The sequence below is a fragment of the Macaca nemestrina genome, chromosome 17, assembly GCF_043159975.1.
Source record: "Macaca nemestrina isolate mMacNem1 chromosome 17, mMacNem.hap1, whole genome shotgun sequence".
Taxonomy (NCBI): domain Eukaryota; kingdom Metazoa; phylum Chordata; class Mammalia; order Primates; family Cercopithecidae; genus Macaca; species Macaca nemestrina.
The window spans coordinates 68,489,847-68,513,355 of NC_092141.1; the positions used below are offsets into that span (position 1 = coordinate 68,489,847).

General features: G+C 49.4%; 2 protein-coding genes across 9 annotated transcripts in view; one reads left to right on the top strand and one right to left on the bottom strand.

The window, feature by feature from the left end:
* Nucleotides 1–4,997: 4,997 nt before the first annotated feature.
* Nucleotides 4,998–10,345, top strand: LOC105468901 (HIG1 hypoxia inducible domain family member 1B). Of its 5 annotated transcripts, none has more exons than XM_071083274.1 (4): nucleotides 4,998–5,014; nucleotides 7,964–8,114; nucleotides 9,108–9,242; nucleotides 10,201–10,345. In XM_071083274.1, exons 2-4 carry the CDS (start codon nucleotides 8,015–8,017, stop codon nucleotides 10,263–10,265), a joined length of 300 nt encoding a protein of 99 aa, XP_070939375.1. In that variant the 5' UTR covers nucleotides 4,998–5,014; nucleotides 7,964–8,014; the 3' UTR covers nucleotides 10,266–10,345. The 5 variants fall into 5 exon arrangements, with proteins under 5 accessions (XP_070939375.1, XP_011717718.2, XP_011717723.2 ...); XM_011719416.3 differs by lacking the exon at nucleotides 4,998–5,014 and adding an exon at nucleotides 6,483–6,580 and having other exon boundaries at nucleotides 7,922–8,114; XM_011719421.3 differs by lacking the exon at nucleotides 4,998–5,014 and adding an exon at nucleotides 6,492–6,580.
* A 441-nt stretch (nucleotides 10,346–10,786) lies between these two features.
* The window catches only part of LOC105468889 (elongation factor Tu GTP binding domain containing 2), a 43,168-nt gene continuing 30,445 nt past the window's right edge, over nucleotides 10,787–23,509 (bottom strand). For all 4 annotated transcript variants that reach the window (XM_011719373.3, XM_071083271.1, XM_071083272.1 and 1 more), the window contains 14 exons: nucleotides 22,272–22,399; nucleotides 21,330–21,523; nucleotides 19,029–19,140; nucleotides 18,502–18,642; nucleotides 17,617–17,718; nucleotides 15,659–15,741; nucleotides 14,784–14,870; nucleotides 14,421–14,547; nucleotides 14,134–14,221; nucleotides 13,395–13,513; nucleotides 13,174–13,268; nucleotides 12,283–12,436; nucleotides 11,586–11,693; nucleotides 10,787–11,245 (listed from right to left, as the gene is read on the bottom strand). In XM_011719373.3, coding sequence (XP_011717675.1) covers nucleotides 11,150–11,245; nucleotides 11,586–11,693; nucleotides 12,283–12,436; nucleotides 13,174–13,268; nucleotides 13,395–13,513; nucleotides 14,134–14,221; nucleotides 14,421–14,547; nucleotides 14,784–14,870; nucleotides 15,659–15,741; nucleotides 17,617–17,718; nucleotides 18,502–18,642; nucleotides 19,029–19,140; nucleotides 21,330–21,523; nucleotides 22,272–22,399 — 1,634 coding nt within the window. In that variant the 3' untranslated portion in view covers nucleotides 10,787–11,149. The remainder of the gene's footprint in view (nucleotides 11,246–11,585; nucleotides 11,694–12,282; nucleotides 12,437–13,173; nucleotides 13,269–13,394; nucleotides 13,514–14,133; nucleotides 14,222–14,420; nucleotides 14,548–14,783; nucleotides 14,871–15,658; nucleotides 15,742–17,616; nucleotides 17,719–18,501; nucleotides 18,643–19,028; nucleotides 19,141–21,329; nucleotides 21,524–22,271; nucleotides 22,400–23,509) is intronic.

A 23,509-nucleotide genomic window follows, 5' to 3' on the forward strand; every position in this document is an offset into this window, starting at 1 on the left:
TCTCGAACTTCTGAGCTCAGTCAATCCTCCTGTCTCCCCCTCCCAAAATGCATTCCCTACTCTTTCTTCCTAGAGATTGGGAACAATACATTTACTTTCTTTTTTCTTTCTTTCTTTCTTTTTTTTTTTTTTTTGAGATGGAATCTGGCTCCGTTGCCCAGGCTAGAGTGCAGTGGCATGATCTTGGCTCACTGCAAGCTCCGCCTCCTGGGTTCACACCATTCTCCTGCCTCAGCCTCCTGAGTAGCTGGGACTACAGGCACCTGCCACCACGCCCAGCTAATTTTTTGTATTTTTAGTAGAAACGGGGTTTCACCGTGTTAGCCAAAATGGTCTCAATCTCCTGACCTTGTGATCCACCCACCTTGGCCTCCCAAAGTGCTAGGATTGATTACAGGCAGGCTTGAGCCGCTGGGCCTGGTGATACATTTACTTTCTAATTTGTTACCTTATTACCAAGCCTGCAGCTCTCTCTCTTCTGGTAGAGCACCTTTTTGTTTGTTTGTTTGAGACGAGTTTTGCTCTTGTTGCCCAGGCTGGAGTGGAATAGTGTGATCTCAGCTCACTGCAACCTCCACCTTCTGGGGTCAAGCGATTCTCCTGCCTCAGCCTCCTGAATAGCTGATACTACAGGCATGCGCCACCATGCCAACTAATTTTGTATTTTTAGTAGAGATGGCATTTTGCCACGTTGGCCAGGCTGGTTTCGAACTCCTGACCTCAGGTGATCCACCCACCTCGGCCTCCCAGTGTTGGGATTATAGGCATGAGCCACCATACCTGGCCACCTGTAGATACTTTAAAAAACAAGTAGGCTGGCCATGGTGGCTCATGCTTATAATCTCAGCACTTTGGGAGGCCAAAGTGGGAGGATTGCTTAAGCCCAGGAGTTTGAGACCACCCTGGGCAATGTAGTGAAACCCTGTCTCTACAAAAAATGTAAAAATGAACAGGCGTGGTGGCCTGCACCTGTAGTCCCAGCTACTTGGGAGGATCACTTGAGCCCAGGAAGTTAACCTGCATTCTAGCCTGGGGCTGCACTCTAGCCTAGGCAACAGAGCAGAGCAAGGCCCTGTCTCAAAAACAAACAAACAAAAAACGTAAAAAACCCCAAAACCCCCAAACTGAAAATATAACCTAAGGCTCTTGTCTTCTAGTCAAGACTTCTTTCTCTCCTCTACCACCTTGGCAGCTAGTGATTTCCTTTAATCCCATTACTGATGGAGAAACTGAGGTCAGAATTCCAGGCTAGAGGCTCTTGGGTCCAGGCATTCGCCAGGATATGGAGCAAACCCGGGTGTCTGCTACAATGTGAGCTCCCCAAAGGCAGAGGCACTGTGTCCCAGCTCCTAGAACAGAGGCCAGCAAATTGTAGGTACTTAGGAAGTATATGCTGAGTGAATAAGTGAATGAAGGCTCACCATTCCTAGAACAAGACAGAGCGCTGCTGGAGGGAAGGGGAAAGAAGCTGTAAGTTTCAAACAGGGAAATGGGTCTCATTTCCAGCCTTTGGCAGGGAGTGGTACAGCTGGGTGCTGTGAGAACCACATCACTTTTAATCCACATGGGGCTCAGGCAGGAAAGGATCAAAACCCAATTTGAGAACTTGAGAGTTGCCCTGAGGCTCTGTGGTTTGGGAACAGTAGGGTCAATCTGAAGGCTGCAATGTGTCACTATTTCCATTACACACTTTCCAGGGTCCCCACTTGGCTGGTAAACTCAGAGCAGATTCTTCTGTCTTGGAAGATGGAAACAGGCCCAGAGAGGTAAAAAAAAAAATTTTTTTTGAGATGGAGTCTCGCTCTGTCACCCAGTCTGGAGTGCAATGACGGATCTTGGCTCACTGCAACCTCCGCCTCCCGGGTTCAAGCGATTCTCCAGCCTCAGACTCCTGAGTAGCTGGGATTACAGGCGCATGCTGCCATATTTGGCTAATTTTTTTGTATTTTTAGTAGAGATGGGGTTTCACCGTGTTCCCCAGGCTGGTCTTGAACTCCTGAGCTCAGGCAATCCACCCACCTCAGCCTCCCAAAGTGCTAGGATAACAGGCGTGAGCCACTGAGCCCGGCCCAGAAAAAGTTTTGAGAATGCTGCTTGTTGGGAACAGGGAGTTCTGCCTGCCCTAGACTGGCTGGATAATAAGAATTGCTAAAGAAGTTATTGATTACTCTTGCCGGGTGCGGTGCCTCACGCCTGTAATCCCAGCACTCTGGGAGGCCGAGGTGGGCGGATAATGAGGTCAGGAGTTCAAGACCAGTCTGTCCAATATAGTGAAACCCCTTCTCTACTAAAAATAGAAAAAAATTAGCCAGGTGTGGTGGTACGCACCTGTAATCCCAGCACTTTGTGAGGCCAAGCCGGGTGGATCACCTGAGATCAGGAGTTCAAGACCACCCTGGCCAACATGGTGACCATCTCTACGCAAAAAGACAAAAATTGGCTAGGTAGTCCCAGCTACTTGGGAGGTTGAGGCAGGAGAATTGCTTGAAGCCGAGAGGTGGAGGTTGCAATGAGCACTACTGCACTCCAGCCTGGGTGACAGAGTGAGACTCTGTCTCGGAAAAAAATATGTGAAGTCTTCTCAGAAAGATTAGTGGATACCAAAGGTACTTTCTGGCTTCAGGCCTGTGGCCCTTGGAGCTGTCCTTGGACAAATGCTAAGCGGTCCTTGGAACTCAATGCCTGTATAAAAGGGTGGGGGGTGGGGGTGGGGGTGTTACAGACTGCCTCCACCAGAAAGTGGCCTCAGCCTAGCCATATTATCTGGAAACTTTCACTGCCTGTTCCTGTTACTCCACTCCTTACCCTTTCAGTGCCCCAGACACAACTCTATCCCCTAATGTTTTCTCCCCTCTGATTCTCCCAGCCTTTCAACCCCATGTCTTCCCATTCCAACTCCAACTGGGAGCATCCTCTGTCCCTAGTCTAGTTCATTCTCCATCATGCCCTCACTCACAGCTCCCATTAGCTCAAGGCAAAAGCTGCATGTCCCTCCCCTCCCTGTCACTTGCTCCCTTGGGCTATAAATAGCATAGCTGTGCCTTAGATCGTGTTGAGAGCTTCAAGACTTAGTCCCCCTTCCCCCCATCCTTTCCTCTTTAACACAACAGGGAGAACAAGCCTGAAGCTTCCAGTTAGGGTGGGCAAGCCCAAGAAGGAGGGGGTCTGGGGGAAGGGAATGAGAAAGGCTGTGCTGAATTCGGAACCACACAGAATATGGTAACTTTGCCATCTGTTGTCAGGGACTCTCTGCTTTTCCCCCAGTCTGCTACCCATTCCCTGACACTTGCTCCTGGAGGAAGAGGAGCAGCAGGAGTTAGCAGAATTCTAACAATTCTCTTTTAACCCTTGCGATCATCCTATGGGCAGGTGCTACCTTGATTTTACCAACGAAGCCATAGACTCTAATAGATTAAATGGCATAACCCAATATTTAGAGTGGTTGGTCTGTGGGCTAATTGATCCCATGTCTGACTTTGGCCTACACTAAGTCTGTCTGCATCATTGATTTAGGCCCCTCTAAATCAGAATTTCTATCGATGTGACCTGATTTGGAAGAAAAAGAGGTCTACTAAACAAATTACTAATGTAGCAATGCATAAATGGAAAACATTAAAGTCTCGGCATGTTCACAAAAATGATGCTATCATAATTTTATCTTATCTGTTTACTAAAGCAGGACTCTACAAAAATCTGTTCCTTGAAGTTTTTTTTAGTTACTGTATGTTCTCAGAAGTTTTTGAAATACAAAGCAATTTTACTTCTTCTATTTCAAGACTTCCCCTCCACTTTACATTCTCTCAAGTTAGTCCTGAGTAGTGAGTTAGAAATCTGGCCTTTTTTCTATCACTTACTGTTGGGCAAAACGCTTAATGGAGCCCCAGTTTTTTGTCTGTGAAATGGGGATAATAATAGTACCTACCTCATTCCTATTGTGAGGATTAATCTACACAAAGGAGGCCAGGCATGGTGGCTCACGCCTATAATCCCAGCACTTTGGGAGGCCGAGGTGGGTGGATCACTTTGAGGCCAGGAGTTCGACACCAGCCTAGCCAACAGGGTGAAACCCCATCTTTACTAAAAATACAAAAATTAGCCAGGCATGGTGGCATGCACCTGTAATCCCAGCTACTCAGGAAGCTGAGGCTGGAGGATCCCTTGAGCCCAGGAGTTTGAGGCTGCAGTGTGCTATGATTACCACCGCACTCCAGCCTGGGTGACAGAGTGAGACTGTCTCAAAACAAAACAAAAACAAAGCAATTAGCACACTGCTTGGCCCAGAGAAGGTGCTCAGTAAATCATAGCAATTATTATTATTTCTCAGCTCTGGGCTGAGATGCTGTAGGAACATCACCATCATTTCAGTAGGGAGAAGCTGAACTTCACTATCCATGGTTTGGTTCCTGTTCTTCAAAGGACTTGGAGTTGATCCTGTTTCCTGCCCTGTCTTATCCAGACATTTTCATCCCCCTTCTTCTGACCTAGACCAGTAAGGGAATATACCGTCCATCTCCTGAGAATTCAAGCCACTTCTGGAACCTGGAGAGGCAGCACAGGAGGGTGTGTGTGAAAGGCTGGGAGGAGAGTTCCCATGGACACTGGGGACATGTGAAGGCCCTGGGGAGTTGCTGTGACCCTGGGTCTCTGCCTAGAGCAGTGAATGCTGGGGAGAAAAAAGGACATCAGCTGCCGAACAAATTTCCAGTGCTGCAAAGCCCCTTTAGGATAAACACACAGGGCTGAGTAATCTAGGGAAGGAACAAAGGCCTGGGATGGAGTGGGATCTCCCTAGCACACCCTATCTTCTTCCATTTGCTTAGCACGTACTTTTTCTTTTCCTAAACAAGGGTGCCAGGATCTACTAGCATTCCTAAGCTTCAGTATTCATCTGGAAAGGGTTTCCATTTAACCAGCCCCCTGGAGGTTAGCATTGCAGTCAGGAGTGTAAACACTGGAGCCAGCCTGACCTGGGTTCAGATGACAAAACTGCCATGTACTAGCTGTGTATCTTCAGGTAAGTTATTAAGCCTCTCTGAAGCTCCATTCCTTTGTGAACAAACTGCTATTTACCATATAGAATAGCTGAGAGTTTTGAAATATGCTGAGTACAGGGCTAGGCACGGTGGGGGTCATGCCTGTAATCCCAGCACTTTGGGAGGCCGAGGTGGGTGGATCAGCTGAGGTCAGGAGTTCGAGACCAGCCTGGCCAAACCCCATCTCTATTAAAAACACAAAAATTAGCTGGGCGTGGTGGCAGGCGCCTGTAATCCCAGCTACTTGGGAGGCTGAAGCAGGAGAATCACTTGAACCCGGGAGGTGGAGATTGCAGTAAGCTGAGATCGTGCTATTTGCACTCCAGCCTAGGCAACAAGAGTGAAACTCTGTCTCAAAAAAAAAAAAAAAAAAAAAAAAAAAAAAAAAGAAAAGAAATATACTGAGTACAGAAGAGCCCCAATCCTGGTCACTGTTATCCCTGCAACCTGAGTGAGCATCACCTCATAGGTAGTATAAAGAGTTCTGGAAGCTGGGCCCCGTAGCTTCCATCTGTAATCCCAGCACTTTGGGAGGTCAGTTCTGAGACCAGCCAGGGTAACATGGTGAAACTCTGTCTCTACCAAAAATATAAAAATGAGCCAAGTGCGGTGGTATGTGCCTGTGGTCCCAGCTAATTAGGAGGCTGAGTTGGGAGGGTTGCTTGAGCCTAGGAGTTTGAGGCTGCAGTGAGCCAAGATCACACAACCTAGGTGACAGAGGGAGACCCCATCTCAAAAACAAAACAAAACAAAAAACACCAAAAACTGGCTGGGTGTGGTGGCTCATGCTTGTAATCCCAGCACTTTGGGAGGTGAGGCGGGTGGATCATGAGGTCGGGATTTCGAGACCAGCCCGGTCAACATGGTGAAACGCCACCTCTACTAAAAATAAAAAAATTAGCTGGGTATGGTGGTGTGCACCTGTAATCCCAGCTACTCAGGAGGCTGAGGCAGGAGAATCGCTTGAACCCAGGAGGTGGAGGTTGCAGTGAGCTGAGATTGTGCCACTGCACTCCAGCCTGGGTGACAGAGCAAGACTCCGTCTTGGAAAAAAAAAAAAAAAAATTCCCAAACTAAAAGACAGCCCAGAGAGCCTGTCTCTCACAACTAGGGTATTTTATTCACATCCCACATTGTTCATAAGAGTATCCGAAGGAGTGTAACTTGGGGGACCCAGGCTTTCTGCTCATCCTTGTTCCTGTATCTCCATCTCCATTCTCCACATCAAGCCTCTCTCTGATCCAGACACTTAATTCCATGGGAATTAGAAGACTGAATCCAGTTAGGGGCCCCCCTCCATTCGGTCTTTCCTTACTCTGCAGTGCCTGGAGCTCTGACTTGGGACTCAGCGAACTGGGGGTTAAGACCGATCCCCTGTCCTTTCCCCTCCCCTCTCCATCCCTGACTTCAAAGTCTTCATAAAGCCCAAGTCACTGCTTCCCTGACCCCATAGTGGCAGCTCCATCTCAGCTTTTGGCTGGTTCAAAACAGCAGATGCTGAGCCGTGGCCTGGCCGCTCGCGCTCCTCGTTCTAGCCATCTCCTAGGGTAAGCACCAGCATGCCAATGACCTGGGGGGCCACCAGTCCTTGCTCCTCCAGGAAAGGAGGGATAACTAGGATAGAAGCTGACTCAAGGGCAGGTACAGTGGTTCATGCCTGTAATCCCAGCACTTTGGGAGGCCGTGGTGGGCAGATCATCTGAGCTCAGGAGTTCAAGACTGGCTGGGCGACATGGCAAAACTGTCTCTATAAAAAATACAAAAATTAGTTGGGCATGGTAGCACACACCTGTAGTTCCAGCTACTTGAGACACTGAGGTGGAAGCACTGCTTGAGTCTGGAGGGTCAAGTTTGCAGTGATTGCCACTGCACATCAGCCTGAGTGACAAAGTGAGACCCTGCCTCAAAAAAAAGAAAAAAAAGAAAAAAAGAAAAAAAGAAAAGAAAGTTTGTCCTATGGTTAGGCTTAGAAGGCATCCCATTGGACAGGGCATGGTGGCTCATACCTGTAATCCCAGCACTTTGGGAGGCCAAGGTGGGTGGATCAAGAGGTCTGGAGTTCAAGACCAGCCTGGCTAACAGCGTGAGACCCCGTCTCTACTAAAAAAATACACAAAATTACCTGGGCATGGTGCACACCTGTAATCCCAGCTACTTAGGAGGCTGAGGTGGAATTGCTTGAACAGGGAGGTGGAGGTTGCAGTGAGCCGAGATGGCTACTCCAGCTGGGGCTACAGAGCGAGACTCCGTCTCAAAAAAAAAAAAAAAAAACAGAAGGCATCCCATTGGCAGAACCCCTGTTTCCAGCCCAGGGATGAAGGTAGCCAGTTGGTAATTGTGAAGAACCTGTTTGGAAAGAGATGGACCTGGAAAAACGGGAGGAGCTCAGGAACCAGAATGTGTTCCTTTAGTACCACGTGCAAAATATATTCTAAATTACATGCAAATCAATGTCCGATCATTATAATCTCTGGCAATTTAGTAACCAATGCTGTGATACTATCTGGTCTAGGATGGTTCTGGCTCCCTGGGGCCAGATCCTGCTCTGTAGCTCCCACAGGAGCAACCATCACAGACCAAAGGCCAGCGGGGGCCGCAACACTCAAGGACTGTTTCTCCCACCGCCATCTGTGGATTTTTCCAGCTGTTCTCCTTGGCCCAAGGATCACACCCATAGGGATGCAGATGGGGGAAGGGGAAGCTGAGAAAACAGTGAAGTCAGAACGAGCTGGGGAAGAGACAGATGGTAGGAAATGGAGATGGAGAAATGGCACTAGTGGCCCGACCATCTGAGATGGGATACCTGGGAGGGACATCTTTTCAAGCAGAGGCTGTGTTAGGGCATGGTGAGAGAGGGTCTTAGCAGGTAACCTTCCTTTCCTCTCCAGACTGAGGAATCAGAGTTCTGATTGTGGAGTGCCTCTCTCTAGGACTGGGCTGCAGCCTGGGAGTCCCAGCTGCTTACATCCAGGTCCAGGATTATGTCTGCTAACAGACGCTGGTGGGTACCACCTGACAACAAAGACAGTATGTCTGAGAAGCTCCTGAGGAAGACTCGGGAATCTCCCCTGGTGCCTATAGGTAAGTGAAGAAAGGAATGGGGCGCAAGTAGGAGGCCTTCTCTGAGCAGTCATGTCTCCTGGTACCCTCCAAAGAGAATGAAGCAGAGGTCAGAAAACTCAAATGGTCCTACTCACGGAACAAGGGAACCAACAGCAAAGGTGCCAAGGGGCAAACCCTTACAATAAAATGAGGACGTCTGGACGGGTGGAGGTGGCGGCCAACCGAGCACATGGGATACAAGGAACCTGGAGCACCAACAAAGTGGGAAGGGTCAGAGAAACACCTTGGGGTCCCCCAGGGCTTCCTTCCTGACGGACCTGGTAGAGTAGGAAAACAGCTGTACCAGGAGGTGGGAGCCAGCAGTGTGGCTGGAGAAGGGCCCAGGGCGGAGCAAATTGGTGGGCAGGGGCTGTGTCGTGGTGATCAGCTATTTGTATTTGGGGGAGGGGCGTCACTGGTGGTGATCAGCTATTTGTATTTGGGGGAGGGGTGTCACTGGAGGGAGGCAGCCACTTTGAGAACGCCATTGAAGGGCAACAACTCAATATTATTATTTTTTTTGAGACGGAGTTTCACTCTTGTTGCCCCAGCTGGAGTGCAATGGCACAATCTCAGCTCGCCACAACCTCCACCTCCTGGGTTCAAGTGATTCTCCTGCATCAGCCTCCTGAGTAGCTGGGATTTACAGGCATGCACCACTACGCCCGGCTAATTTTGTATTTTTGGTAGAGACCGGGTTTCTCCATGTTGGTCAGGTTGGTCTCTAACTCCCAACCTCAGGTGATCTGTCTGCCTTGGTCTCAAAAAAGTGCTGGGATTATAGGCATGAGCCACCACACCCTGGCAATGACTCAATATTCTAATGATCCCCCTAGGTCCCCCGCAACCCCAACCACCAGATGCTGCATAAAAGCAGCTGTTTATCCAGGTGCCCAGCCTGCCTGGCATGTCTCATCAGGGGAGTGCTGTGCATTGTGGCCATGGCCCAGGGGCTGTGTTCTCTGCCCACAGGCTTAGGAGGCTGCTTGGTGGTAGCAGCATACCGGATTTACCGGCTGAGGTCTCGTGGTTCCACCAAGATGTCCATACACCTGATTCACACCCGAGTGGCAGCGCAGGCCTGTGCAGTGGGTGCAATCATGCTAGGTGAGTGGCTTTGTGGGGTCGCAGGAGAATGAGGGCAAAACCAATTACGCAGAGTCTGTAGGTCTTTAAGTCCCAACAGTTAAAGGGACTGTGACTTGGCTGCGTGTGGAGGTTCATGCCTGTAATCCCAACACTTTGGGAGGCTGAGGCGGGCAGATCATGAGGTCTGGAGATCGAGACCATCCTGGCCAACATGGTGAAACCCGGTCTCTACTAAAAATACAATCAGCTGGGCGTGTTAGCGGCAGACGCCTGTAGTCCCAGCTACTCGGGAGGCTGAGACAGGAGAATTGCTTGAACCTGGGAGGTGGAGGCTGCAGTGGGCAGAGATCCACCACTGCACTCCAGCCTGGGTGACAGAGTGAGAGTCTGTCTCAAAAATTAAAAAAATAAATTAAAAAAAAGGACTGTGACTTAGGTTCCTGTTCAGGGATCCACATCACGTCCTTGGTGAAGCCCCTATACTGAGCCATTTTCCCTGTTTAGGCTCCTGTGCCAGGCCTGTGAGGACAGTGCACAGTGTCTCATGACAGTTTGCCCTAGGGGTGAGAAAAACCATGCAACAGGACATATGCTGAATTTCTCTTCCTCTTGACATTAAAAAGCAGCCAGCCACTTGCTACCTGTGTGACAGTGGACAAATCTTTCCCACTGAGCCTGTTTCCTGATGTGTAATACGACAATAACCACCCCTGGCTTGCCTACCTCGCAGACTGCTGTAAGGTTTCTCAGATACACAATACATGTGAAAGTGTTTTGTGAATTGTCAGATGGGTGGTTTCCCCAGGCTGTGTGGTCAGATGCTTGGAGCAGCTGTTGGGACCTGGGGCAGAAAGATGAGCAGGAAGCTGGACTCTCAAGGGAGTAGCTAGAGGTGAACCCCTGGGACACCTGAGAGAGCCAGAGGACGGGTAAAGGGTTTGATGCCAAGGGGCACTATTTCTTTTCCCTCACACAGGTGCTGTGTACACAATGTACAGTGACTACATCAAGAGGATGGCACAGGATACTGGAGAGAAGTAGGACTCCTATAGGAGCCGGGGCCGTCCGACTCCCCTAAATCAATCCCTAGTACATTCCTAATAAAGTAGCTTTGAGGAAAATCAACTGACTCTTTTTCACTGGGGGAGAATAGAGTAAAGGATTGGCAGTGGCTGGGGAGAGGACCTGGAGTGTCTGGAAATCAAAGGGCTCTGGCCCCCTACTCCAGGACAAGGGAGATTCTTAGGGGAGGCAGTAGTTTCCTGAGGAGGTGGTGGGGTAGACCTCTGATCCCAAGAACCCAACAACTCCCAAGCCATCTTAGGTCCCACCCAGAAGCAGCACGGAGTGGGAGCAAGGGGGGCAATAATGGGGCCTTGGTGCTCATGGGAACACTGAATTAAAAGGCAGGCAGCTTCCCTGGGGACCCAGGCAGGAAGGAGGATGCAGCTGGAAGCAGAGGCAGTGAAGCCTCTTGGGAGATGACATATATTCAGAATGTAAGCACCAGCACCAGAAGGGGCAGGGGAGACGGGGATGAAAGAAGCAGAGCAACACAGAGGTCAGAATGTTCTGTTCACTTGCAAACCACGGCTAAGGTCAAACTTGTAGAAAATAAAATTCCATGTAAATCCCAAAGATAGGGCCCCTTGGGGTTTCATCCCTTTCTCTTTCTGTGAGCCCAAGCTCCTCTCTTTCCCTTGGAAAAGGAGCCTGGCAGAGGCCACAGAAGGAAGCAGGAAGCCAAATGCTCCTCTCTCACTGGGGCTCTGGGTTGGAGGTTGGTGAGTTGTTCAAGATGGCAGCAGCAGCTTCCAGACACTCTGACAACACCAAGGCCACGTCAACATCATACGAGGTCTCAGCTTCAAGTACAGGAGTTGCAGCCCACTGTAGGGAGCAGGAGCTCCCAGGAGTCCGTGCACTCACATGGGGTAATTGAGCACAACATCCTGTTTGGCAAGCTCCAGCAACATAGGATCATCGAAGAATTTGCTGATGCTCACATCTTCACTGAGGCCCTGCAGGGAATGGGGCAAATACAAGAAAGCCTGAGGTGGTCGCAGACTGAGCGGGGAGACCAACCAAGACCTGTGCTCAGTGGGGAGGCTAGTGGTGGCTGGAATGTAGGTGGTGGTGTTTCAGGAGTCCTGCCTTTAGGGTACTATCACATGGGAGGATAAGGCTCTCCTTTCCCAATGAGACTGGGGTCCAGGTTTGGTTGTCTAAGGAGTATACAGATCATATCTCTACACTGGAAAAGTGTCCCTTAGGAAAAGGGGCCAAAAGAAAGAGAGGGAGATCCTGCTTCTGAGAGTCCTAGGAGGTTAAGGGATGGCAACAGGCCCAAGGGAGACATACCTTCCTACGGCGGGTTTTGATCATGAATTCCCGGGCCAGATGAGGAGCCGGCTGTGGCTCCAAGGGGCGGATGACAATGCTCTTGTCCAGAGGATCACCAGGCACAATCTAAAAGGCAAAGGAATTTCAGATGGCCCAGGCAGAATTCCCAGAAGATTCAGGCCCAGAAGCAGGACTCTTCTTATTTATTTTAAAATTTATTACTTATTATTATTATTTTTTTGAGACAGAGTTTCGCTTGTCTCCCAGACTGGAGTACAATGGCATGATCTCGGCTCACTGCAACCTCCACCTCCCGGGTTCAAGTGATTCTCCTGCCTCAGCCTTCCAAGCAGCTGGGATTACAGGCATGCGCCACCACGCCCGGCTAATTTTGTATTTTTAGTAGAGATGGAGTTTCTCCACGTTGGTCAAGCTGGTCTTGAACTCCTGACCTCAGGTGACCTGCCCGCCTCGGCTTCCCAAAGTGCTGGGATTATAGGTGTGAGCCACCACAGCCGGCCCTATTATTTCTATCCTTTTTTATTTTAAACTGAGAGACACAGATTCAAGTTGCCCTGAATACATGTAACCCAGAAGAGGACTCTTCTGTAGGATGCTGTACACCTCACTTAAGGCTTGGAGAGGGATCAGGACAGAGGGGATGAGGCTTGCAGAGGTGGGAAGCCAAATCCGCCAGCTTGCATTGTTTTCTCACCTGCCAATGGTGGAAGACAGACAGAGAAAAGGCTTGTCCCTGGGTGTGAGTCCGAAGATCAGTCTCAAAGCCAAAAGAGTCGATGGCTGGGATAAAAGCTTTGATGGTGTACAGAGGGGAGCCTGGGATGGGTGCATCCTGAGTCACGTGACCCCTGAGAGAGAAAAACAAAGGCTGAGTCTCTAGCCACACACAGGCCAAAAGCCAAGAAGCAATCCAGCATTTGCTGTTCCCAAATGCATTCCACCCCAGAGTTACCATCAAAAAAAGAGTAACCAAGAATGTTCTACAGAAAGCAGAAAAGGCTCAGGGCTCTCAGTATAATTCCCTGTGGAAGTCAAAGTGGCAGCAATCTCTGAGCAGAGGACAGGAGTGGGACGGCGATGGGACAAGAGCCCAAAGACATTTCCATCGACTTGCCTCAGCACTTCCTCCAACAGCTCTGTGAGGAGGGGATCCCAAAGAAATGTCTATTTTTTTTTTTTTTTTGATATGGAGCCTCATACTTCACCCAGACTAGAGTGCAGTGGTGCCATCTTGGCTCACTGCAAGCTCCGCCTCCCGGGTTCACGCCATTCTCCTGCCTCAGCCTCCTGAGTAGCTGGGACTACAGGTGCCTGCTACCACACCCGGCTAATTTTTTGTATTTTTAGTAGAGACGGGGTTTCACCTTGTTAGCCAGGATGGAGAAATGTCAAATTTTAATCTGCAGAAAAGCTGGGGCTTGCCTCCCTCTGTTCCTACTTCTTTCTGGAAAATCAGCTCACAGGGTTTCTAGAGTGAGGAGGGTAGGGGAGGCCAACCTCTCCTCCCTGCAGGAGCCGAGGTGACTCTTGTTCTGCTCTTGCTCTCAGCACTCTTCCTAATATGCCTGGGGCTGGGGCTGCTCACCTGCGCCTGGCCAGGACAGTATAAACTGCAGAGACGCAATCTGCAGGGGCCTGGACCTCTACAAAGTAGTAAGGCTCCATCAGACGAGGAGTAGCCTGCAGCAGAGCAAGAAGAAAGGTCCCTCAGCTTAGGGAAGGCTGAGGGCCTATAGTCCCACTTGCTCCTTCACTTAGTCCACAGTCCAGCGAAGCAGATGGTCTCCTACAGCCCCATTCTCTTACCATGAGGAAGGCAGAGTAGACGACTCGCCTGGCTGTGGGGATGATCTGGCCCCCGCCCCGGTGTAGGGGCTCCTGGGCAACCACTGCATCCAGGATCTTAAACTTGACGTTCCGAATCACTGTAAAGGAGGTGGAGGCAGTGACTGGGGAGAGGTTCTGGGCCTGTCATGGGGCCATGGTGGAGTAGCAGTCTCCTGCAACACTGCAGCTGTCTTGCAGTCATGAAAGACATGATACAAAAATCACATGGGAGGTGGGCGTTCTAACTGAATAAGCAAGGCCCATGGCAGAGGTCAGAAGTTAAGCATAGGTTCTTAGTGTTTGCTTCAGGCCATGCTCAGACATAGAGCTTTCCTAGAAGTTTATTTCTTTCTTCTGCACATATTTACATTTTTGTGGATGTAGAATTCCAGAATTGTACATTTGGTGCACGAAGCCCAATCAAGGTCTATTAACCACTCCAATCTCATCATCCTCTTGGTATCTCTTCTCAAATATGTCCAAGGCCAAACCCTTCTCAGAAATGAGGAGCAAATGACAGTTTAGAAATGACTTAAATTTCCAGGCTACACCACCAGGATAAGGAAGAAGGGAAGAAGCTGGCCCAGGACACGGGATGGTCCTGTGTACCTCAAGCTGCTTCTCCTGCCGGGTCCTAATGATGGTGAGCCCATCCCACTCATATGCCTGGCTGCAAGGACCCTCGAGGACTGGGGTGGGGGAGTGCTGGTGGACTTACATTCATCACAGAGGGGGCCCTCCCTTGTTCCCCACTGGAAACCCTGAACGATGCTGTCCTTCACTGAGCCAAGAAGAGCCTTGTCCACCTACAGAGAAACATGAGGCCTCCTTAGCAGTCACCCTGACAACAGCTGAAGCGTTTAGAGGGAGAAGATAGATGTGCCTGTAAGGGGATACTGTCCTTCATCAGAGGACACAAGATACTTTTGGGAAAAGAACACTTTGTAGTTTCTTCCACTCCAGAGGTAAGAGACTGCCACCCGGTTCCCATCAGTTCTGCTGTACCTCAGAGGGCAGAGTATCATCCACCAGAATGTTGGGGCCAGTCGCATCAGGGCCAAAAGCCCAGATGGAACGGGCAGCTAGTAGATCCCAATCGTACTTGGTCTGGAAGAACTCTCCCAGCTTCTTCCTGGGGAAAGGAGGGGGACAATGGAGCTGTCGGCCAGCTCTGTGATTGCTGGTCCTGGAGCCATAGACCCTCCCTTCCTGGAAGACAGTCACCTCATCCTACCCACTGTGCCCAGAACAGGAGCAACGGCAAAGACATAAATGCTTCCCAGAAAGATGTGTGCTCTTAGAGACCCGGCAGGTAAGCTGCGGCATCCCCGCCTCCTTTCGATCCTGGTGTCAGAGCCCTCCTCTCACCTGTTCCATGTAATCTGGACCACCTCATTCTCTATGTCCTCTGCCAGGCCCTTCTCAAGAGGCTCAGCAATCATGGTGATCTTGTTCCTGGTCAGAATGGAAATGGGTGGTAAGGACGGCTAACAGAACAGCAGAAGAGGCATTCCTAAGAAAAGGGTAACAAGATGGACAGTTGAGGAAGTAATATCAGTGAAAGCCACGGGGGCCAAGTGTGGTGGCTCAGACCTATAATCCCAGCACTTTGGGAGGCCAAGGCAGGAGGATCACTTAAACCCAGGAATTTGAGGCTGCAGTGAGCTATGGCTCACACCACAGCACTCCAATCTGGGTGATACAGCAACACACTGCCTCTTAAAAACAAACAGCTGGGCGTAGTGGCTCATGCCTGTAATCCCGGCATTTTGGGAGGCCAAGGTGGGGGGAACACTTGGGCCCAAGAGTCCAAGACCAGACTGGACAACAAAAAATAAAAAAATTAACAGATGGCATGGTGTGTACCCACAGTCCTAGCTGCTGGACTGCTTCAGCCCAGCAAGTCGAGGCTGCACTCCAGCCTGTGTCAAAAAAAAAAAAACCCAAAAAACAAAAAGCGAGTAAGGTTTGGAGTAAACTTTTAAGATAGTTATTTTATAGAGGTGAAGTGGCAGTTATGAAACTCCTCTTGGGAATATCCAAGGTGAATAATCCCATGGCATCGCGTTCAAAGGCAGAAGGGCTGAGAGGGCTGGAGTGAAACTCAAGTATTGTAAGCACCCCCCATTCTGAGATGTAGGGGTCTCTGTGCACAGTGCTCATGGTGGGGGTGGAGGTGGAAGATAAAGGAGAGACAGTGTCCTGGAGGCTGCAGTCCCGGGGACACTGTGCTCCCAGCTTACTTCTTATTAGGAGTTTCAGCAAAGCACTTGAGGGAGGATGTTTCCACCACCGTCTCACAAAACGTGACAACTGGGTCAGCCACCTGGGAAATAGAAAATAAATTACTGAAGCGAGGTCTAATTTTGTTGGAAGGGCAACCATTTACCTAAGGGAATTCAGAAGCTCCCTTGACACTACCTCTGTGAAAATCCCAACTGCCTTAATCAGCACAAGTGACAAGTACAACAGCAGGTTAAAAGAGCTGTCCAAACCATCACCAAAAAGCCCGAGAAAATTTACTGTAGTAAAGAAATTAGATTCCTGAGCCAAGAATAAGTGGGATATCAAACTAGGGCCTTAATTCTAGTCTTCCAAGATAGCTCTCAGCATCCGTTTGGCCGTCCACCACCATTCACTGAACAACCCCCATGGGTCTGACAGAGCTGGTGCTAGAGACCCACTGGTGTGCACCCGTGCCATTCTCAACCCACAGTGTCTGAGTGAAGCTCTGCCCTGAAGCCCCAACATGGTCTGCTGCCCAGGAAACCTAGTGTTTTCTGCGACACCAGTGCTTCCTAGATACATCAGTAGAGAAGTCTAAGAGGAGTACCGAGGGTCTCCACAGGGCCTTGGAGAAAATACGTCTCAACTAGGACAAAGAGGCCAAGTAATATACGGTTTGAGGGGCTACATCAAGGCTTGACAAAGAATCCGGGAGAGACAGTCCCCACTCTCTCCTTGAAACCACCCACTCTGAGACCTAATCACCACCCATGGGTTAATTGTGCAATTACTTCCCTAACAAAGCACCAAGAATAACTTTGGCTTGGGAACTTTTATTTTTGAGACAGAGTCTCGCCCTATCACCCAGACTGGGGTGTAATGGTGCGATCTTGGCTCACTGCAACCTCTGCCACCCGGTTTCAAACAATTCTCCTGTCTCAGCCTCCCAAGTAGCTGGGATTACAGGTGCCCACCACCACGTTGGGCTGATTTTTGTATTTTTAGTAGAGATGGGGTTTCACCATGTTGGTCAGGCTGGTCTTGAACTCCTGACCTCAAGCAATCCAACCACGTTGGCCTTTCAAAGTGTTGGGGTTACAGGCGTGAGCCACCATGCGTGGCCTGTTTTATTATTTTTCAATGTATTTATTTTTTGAGACAAGGTCTTGCTCTGTCACCCATGCCAGAGTGCAGTGGCATGATCATAGCTTACCGCAGCCTCAAACTGCTGGGCTCAAGCAATCCTCCTGCTTCAGCCTCCGGAGTAGCTGGGATTATAGGTACAAGCCACCACACATAATTTTTATTTTTTAGTTTTGAGACAGGGTATGACTCCACCTCAAAAAGGAGAGCAATGGCACAATCATTGCTTATTGCAGCCATGACCTCCTGGGTTCAGGATGGAGAGCAATGGCATAATCATGGTTCATTGCAGACTCGACCTTCTAGGCTCAGGTGATCCTCCCACCTAAGCCCCCGAGTAGCTGGACTACAGGTATATGCCACTGCACTCGGCCAGTCTGCAGAGACGAGGTTTCATTATGTTGCCCAGATTGGTCTCAAATTGGGCTCAAGCAATCCTCCCACCTCAGTCTCCCAAAGTGTTGCGATTACAGGCATGGACCACCATGCCCGGCCTGGCTAATTCTTTTATTTTAATTTTTGTAGAGACAGGGTCTCACTTTGTTGCTCAGGTTGGTCTTGAATTCCTGGCTTCAAGCAATCCTCCCACCTCGGCCTCCCAAAGTGCTGAGAGTGAGCTACCAAGCATGGCTGTGCCTTGATTTTAAATGTATGACACAGCAGAAGGGGGCAAATCAGTTCTCAAAAACCTTCCCATATAAGGAGCAACAGATCATGGTTTTCACAAACACATGTACTCTCTCTTCCCTTGGAGCTTCCCAGGAATTCAAGGATTTGGTCACTTGTCAAAGTCTGGACTGTGAACCCAGCTCCTGGCCAGATATTGCTGTACCTTGATGTCTATCTCCGAGTACATCTTCCGCAAATCATGCATCACACAGTCCAGGTAGAGCTCCCCAGTGCCCAGGATCACATGCTCGCCAGACTCCTCCACCTGAAACACAACAGTCCTGGCAGTCACAGCCTGGATTCTCTTATGCCAGCAAAAACACATACAAACAAAATCAAGGTCAGAGCCCACAAGAAGGTGCCTATCAGAAACAGCTACTATTTAGCATCTGTTCCAGTCTCTTCAAGAAGGTTCAGTGAGGAGCATCTGCCTATGAGTGGGTCCCCAAGACACCAGGACCACTCGGCACGGTGCTACTAGGTGTGAAGTCAAAGATTTAATTCCCATCTTAATGATTTAGGTCAAACTCTACCGTACATCCATGGACGTAAACTAGCCCTTTAGCCCTCCTGGCCTGCTACCTGGAAAGGTACACTGGCAGGCTCATAGTGTACAAGGATCAGAGTAATAACTCACTTTTCCTTCTCTTCTCGAGAAAATCAATTCAAAGCATACTCATTAAGAAATATATTTTTTCCAGCTAAAGACATCTGGGGAACACAAATACATACACACACACACACACACATACACACACACACACCCCGCTTTGTCCTACACCCCTCCAATTGCCCCCTCCTGCACAGGTCTTGTTTTATGACACACACACACAAACACACACGTCTTGTGACAGGTCTTGTTTTATGACACACACACACACACGTCTTGTCCTGCCTTCACATGACAGCCACAGGCTGGGATTGCTCCTGACATGGGTTGCTGGAAGCAGCAGATCACGAACACCTGATGGATGTGAAGTGGCGTGGAGCTCCGCCCATTCAGCTGGGGACAGTGGGGCTTGAGGGCTGCTGCAGGTCATGGGCATACCTTGGTGGTGAGGGATGGATAGCTCTTGTTGACCTTGCGCAGGCCATCAAGCATCTTGGGCAGCTCTGAGGGGTTGACTGGCTCCACAGCAATCTTGATAACAGATGTGGTATTGAACTTCAAGGGCCGGAAAATCTGAGCCTGAGATCCAAAGCACAAAGGATTGAGGGCAACCGACATGAGCAGGCACAGAAAGTGCAGAGGTATGAGAGGAGAAGATGACTTGCTTAGGATCAGACTATGTATTCCCCAACCAGGAGCCTCGTGCTGAGTGGGGGTAACCCGAAGGGCCATTTCTTCACAGGTATTCTGGCAGAACAAAGAGAGGACGAAAAGAATAAAAGGCACCCGTCCTAATTCCTCGCATCTGAGCTGAGTACAGGGAGAATCCAGCAGGCTCATATCTAGAAGGCTAAGCCTGGAACCAGGACATGGCAATGACTCTGGATTAGTCCCGTTTGTGCCTATGTGTGTCCCTGGGACCATCTAGCTTAAGCCAACCCAGTTGGTCTTTTCAGAAACTCTACCTCCTCATTGCCTCGGGGTTCGGTTATGGTTGCTGTCTTCACAATTGGTTGATCAACACCTTCAATCAAAACCCAGTTGCCAGCAGGAACGCGGTTCACCTCGATGTGGTACCTGAAGCAATATCCAATAAGCAGCAGTGAAACTTAAGCAGAGCATTCATTCCCTAATTTTTTTTTTTTTTTGAGACAGGATCTCACTTTGTTACCAGGCTGGAGTGCAGTGGCACCATCTTGGCTCACTGCAGCCTCAAACTTCCAAGGTTCCAGTGATCCTTCTGCGTCACCCCCCAAGTAGCTGGGACTACAGGCACGCGCTACCATGCCCAACTAATTTTTGTATTTTTTGTAGAGATGGGGTTTTGTCATGTTGTCTAGGCTGGTCTTGAACTCCTGAGGTCAAGCGATCCTCCTGCCTCAGCCTTCCAAAGTGCTAGGATTACAAGTGTAAGCCACCACACCCGGCCTATTCCACAAAAATTTACTGAGTACTTGCTGCATGCCAAGAGCAGAGGTGAGCAAAACAGATACATTCTAGCAGGGGAGAGATACAGTAAACAATCATTATCCACACATGTATGTGGTTACAAACTGATGAGTATTACGAAAGAAAAGTACAAGGTATTTCTGTGAGGACATAACAGGAAAATCTTACTCCAACTGCAAGCTTATGGTAAAAAGCTGCTGCCCAAGGTGTCCACTGTAAGGGGCTAGCAAAAGCATCACAGAAGGCCAGGCGTGGTGGCTCATGCCTATAATCCCAGTGCTTTGGGAGGCTGAGGCGGGCAGGTGGATCACCTGAGGTCAGGAGTTTGAGACCAGCCTGGCCAACATGGTGAAACCTATCTCAACCAAAAATACAAAAAACTAGGTGGACGTGGTGGTGCAAACCTATAACCCTGGCTACTTGGGAAGCTGAGGCAGGAGAATTGCTTGAACCCGGCAGGCAGAGGTTGCAGGGAGCCAAGATCACGCCATTGCACTCCAGCCTGGGTGACAGAGCGAGAAAAATAAAAAATAAAAAAAGGCCGGGCACGGTGGCTCACGCCTTTAATCCCAGCACTTTGGGAAGCTGAGGCAGGCATCACAAGGCCAGGAGATCGAGACCATCCTGGCGAATATGGTGAAACCAGTCTCTACTAAAAATACAAAAAAATTAGCCAGGTATGGTGGTGGGTGCCTGTAGTCCCAGTCACATGGGAAGCTGAGCCAGGAGAATGGCGTGAACCCAGGAGGCGGAGCTTGCAGTAAGCTGAGATCGTAGCCACTGCACTCCAACTTGGGCGACAGAGTGAGACTGTCTCAAAAAAAAAAAAAAAAAAAAAAAGCATCACAGAAAACTTCCACTTTCCCAGCTCTTCAATATTCTGCCTTTTGGCATTTAGGGTGGATTTGACAAAAGGGGCCATCATTGAGGTAGAGTAGCCACCTTAGGGAACACAAATGTCTTGGTTTAACTTGTCAACTGGGAAGCCAAACTCATAAACTGACAAGTAGCCCAGAGGCCCAAGCTAAGTTTGACTCTGCAGATTGGGATGCTACAAGGTATCCAGTGAATCCTTCTCTCTTGGTCAAAGCATAGACAGTGGAGGTTGGGAAACAGTTTCTTTTGGGAAGAAACACAAAGATTATGACTTAAGGAACAGAGGAAAGGAAATGGAAAGAGAGTTAAAATGAGTAACAATGGAAATCTTGCTACAAAAGTTCATACAAGCTTCATGCTTTCAAAAGGGCTTTAAGACGGCCTGTGGTGGCTCACACCTGTAATCCCAACACTTTGAGAGGCTGTGGTGGGAGGATCACTTGAGCCCAGGAGTTGGAGACCAGTCTGGGCAATATAGTGAAACGTTGTCTCTACAAAAAAATTAAAAAATTAGCCAGACGTGGTAGTGTGTGCTTGTAGTTCCAGCTACTTGGGAGGCTGAGGTGGAAGGACTGCTTGAGCCCAGGAGGTGGAGGCTGTAGTGAGCTGAGATTGTGCCACTGCACTCTGGCCTAGGCAACAGAGTGAGACCCTGTCTCAAAACAAACAAACAAATAGGGCTAAAAAAAAAAGTTCACACAAGCCACCCAAAGTGCAAAGGCAAAGTTTCTGCCACTATTCCAACAGTAGGTGCCTTTGGCCCCAGCAAACCCTGGATAGGAAGAACTAGAAGTCAATAGCCCTGCAGATAGAGAGCCGCTTTACCCCCTCTTGCACAGAGCCTTGCAACTACTTCCAAGGAGGATCACCCCTTCCAGCTCCTTGGGGGCAGTCCCTGGACAGACACCGAGGCATACCCCTGGGGCTCTGGTTGGCAGTACCTGGCCACAGAGATCCAAAGGCGGCCCACAGTGCATATCTGGGAGTCTTCCTCATCCTCCAGGGTGTAGTTCTCCCCCAGTACCTTCACAGGCTGCCCAGCATGAATGGTGCCACTCAGCACCCGGCCAAAGGCATGAAATTGGACTCCATCATCTGTGCTGTACATCTTGGTAGTGTGGCACATCAGGGGGCCCTGGAAGAGGGGACAGGGTGCAGCTTCAACCACATCTACCCTCCGGGGAAGTACTACTCCCCACCATTTTCCTTGACAGCAAGGACATGAGCTCTATGAGGAGCTAGAGAAAGATGAGGTAATCTCATCTCCAAACTATGTTGTATCCCATCCCTCTAAGGAGGCTGAATAGGAGACATGGCAGAGCAAAAATATTCTCTTCCTTTTTTCTTTTTGGGAAGATAAGAGCATTGAGGAAGAGACGCAGATTTAAGATGGCAGACCGGCACTATTCACAAGATTGCTTACTGTCCCAAATTTCCTCTTAAGATGTAACTCAATTCTCAACTGGCTGTGTATTTATGACGAGAAACTAGACAGCCTAAGAAATGGCTGGCAAAGATGTTTTTAAAAGCCAGGACTGACAAGATTAGCTACCATTTGTTGAATCTTTAGTATCTGCCAGGCAACATGCTGAACACAATCGTAACACTTCCTTAATCTTATTTAAATCTCATAACAACCGCTCACATTTTATTATGCTCGTGTTATAGACCAAGGCCTTGAGGCTCAGGAAATGTGAGTAATGTTCGCAAGGTCATGGCACTAGCAGCGGCAACATTAGGCTTTGCATTCAGGCCTGACTGTGCCCATGGGGATGGGAAGGCAAGGGTGGCGAAGAGGGCATGACTCCTGTGACCAGAAATCAGTATCCCCACACAGGAAAGGAAAAAAAAAATCAGAGAACCAGGGAGCCACGTGCCCTTACATCAGGGTCACAGTCACTCATAGCCTCGCCGAGGTCGGAGTCCACACCGCCCGTGTAGGTGTGCTCAATCTTCGGCTTGGCGCCCACCTTTGGAGAAGGGATATGCTGCACACACATGTCCACAAAGCCTGTGGATGGAAAAGAGAAAGCCATTACTACATGCCCCCCCGGGAGCACGAGCAGGAGTTACTCAACCATTCACAATGGTCAGAAAGCTCAAAGTGCAGGGACTAAAAGCTCTGGCACTATGATTCTAGGGGCAAAGTTGATAGCCTGCTTTCTGGGAACGTGCTGCTAAAAGATGTGGAGTCACCCTGATGCCGGAAAAGAGCAAGAAGTAGGTATCAGTGGTACATGGTTCCTTGAAACTCCGCTGACAGCAAGTTTAAAGTACATCGATCTATGAACTTTTATTGGCTATACGCATTTACATGGAACAAAATAAGCACCCCATCTAACACCTACTTAAAACAATTCCTGACCTGACTCCCATTGAGAAACACCGCATGCATCTCTATTCAACAAGTTACCCGTTTTCCAAACACATTAATAAACCACACAAGTGGGAACCCCCGTGAGCACACTGGGATAGGTGTGTCTGCCTTCAATGGTATCTAGTGTGTCAGACTGGTGGGCAGACCAAAATAAGCTATTAAAACTACACACCAGGCCGGGCGCGGTGGCTCAAGCCTGTAATCCCAGCACTTTGGGAGGCCGAGACGGGTGGATCACAAGGTCAGGAGATCAAGACCATCCTGGCTAACATGGTGAAACCCTGTCTCTACTAAAAATACAAAAAAAAAAAAAAATTAGCCGGGCGTGGTAGCGGGCACCTGTAGTCCCAGCTACTCGGGAGGCTGAGGCAGGAGAATGGCGTGAACCCAGGAGGCGGAGCTTGTAGTGAGCCTAGATCACGCCACTGCACTCCAGCCTGGGTGACAGAGCAAAGACTCCGTCTCAAAAAAAACAAAAAAACAAAAAAACCCCAAAAACTACACACCTTGGGGGCCCAGACACCTCATTCCCACTGGACTTAGAATCAGAGACTGCTGAGAAGACCCTCAGCCATCACCCCTTACACTTCCCTGATTTTACAGATAACAAATGAGAGTCACGATGAATTAGGTGGCTTGCCCAGGGTCATCTCATGGAATGGCCAGGGCAGGATCGAGACAGGCTCAGGTGGTTTTTTTCAACCAGTCCAGTGTCTTTCTGCTGATCACCTGCCTTCTGTGTAA

What these genes read in the sequence shown, in the direction of transcription:
- LOC105468901 (XM_011719399.2), top strand. An exon ending in ATCTCCCCTGGTGCCTATAG is followed by an intron (nt 8,115 to 9,107) that starts GTAAGTGAAGAA and finishes CTCTGCCCACAG; the next exon opens with GCTTAGGAGGCTGCTTGGTG. An exon ending in AGTGGGTGCAATCATGCTAG is followed by an intron (nt 9,243 to 10,200) that starts GTGAGTGGCTTT and finishes TCCCTCACACAG; the next exon opens with GTGCTGTGTACACAATGTAC.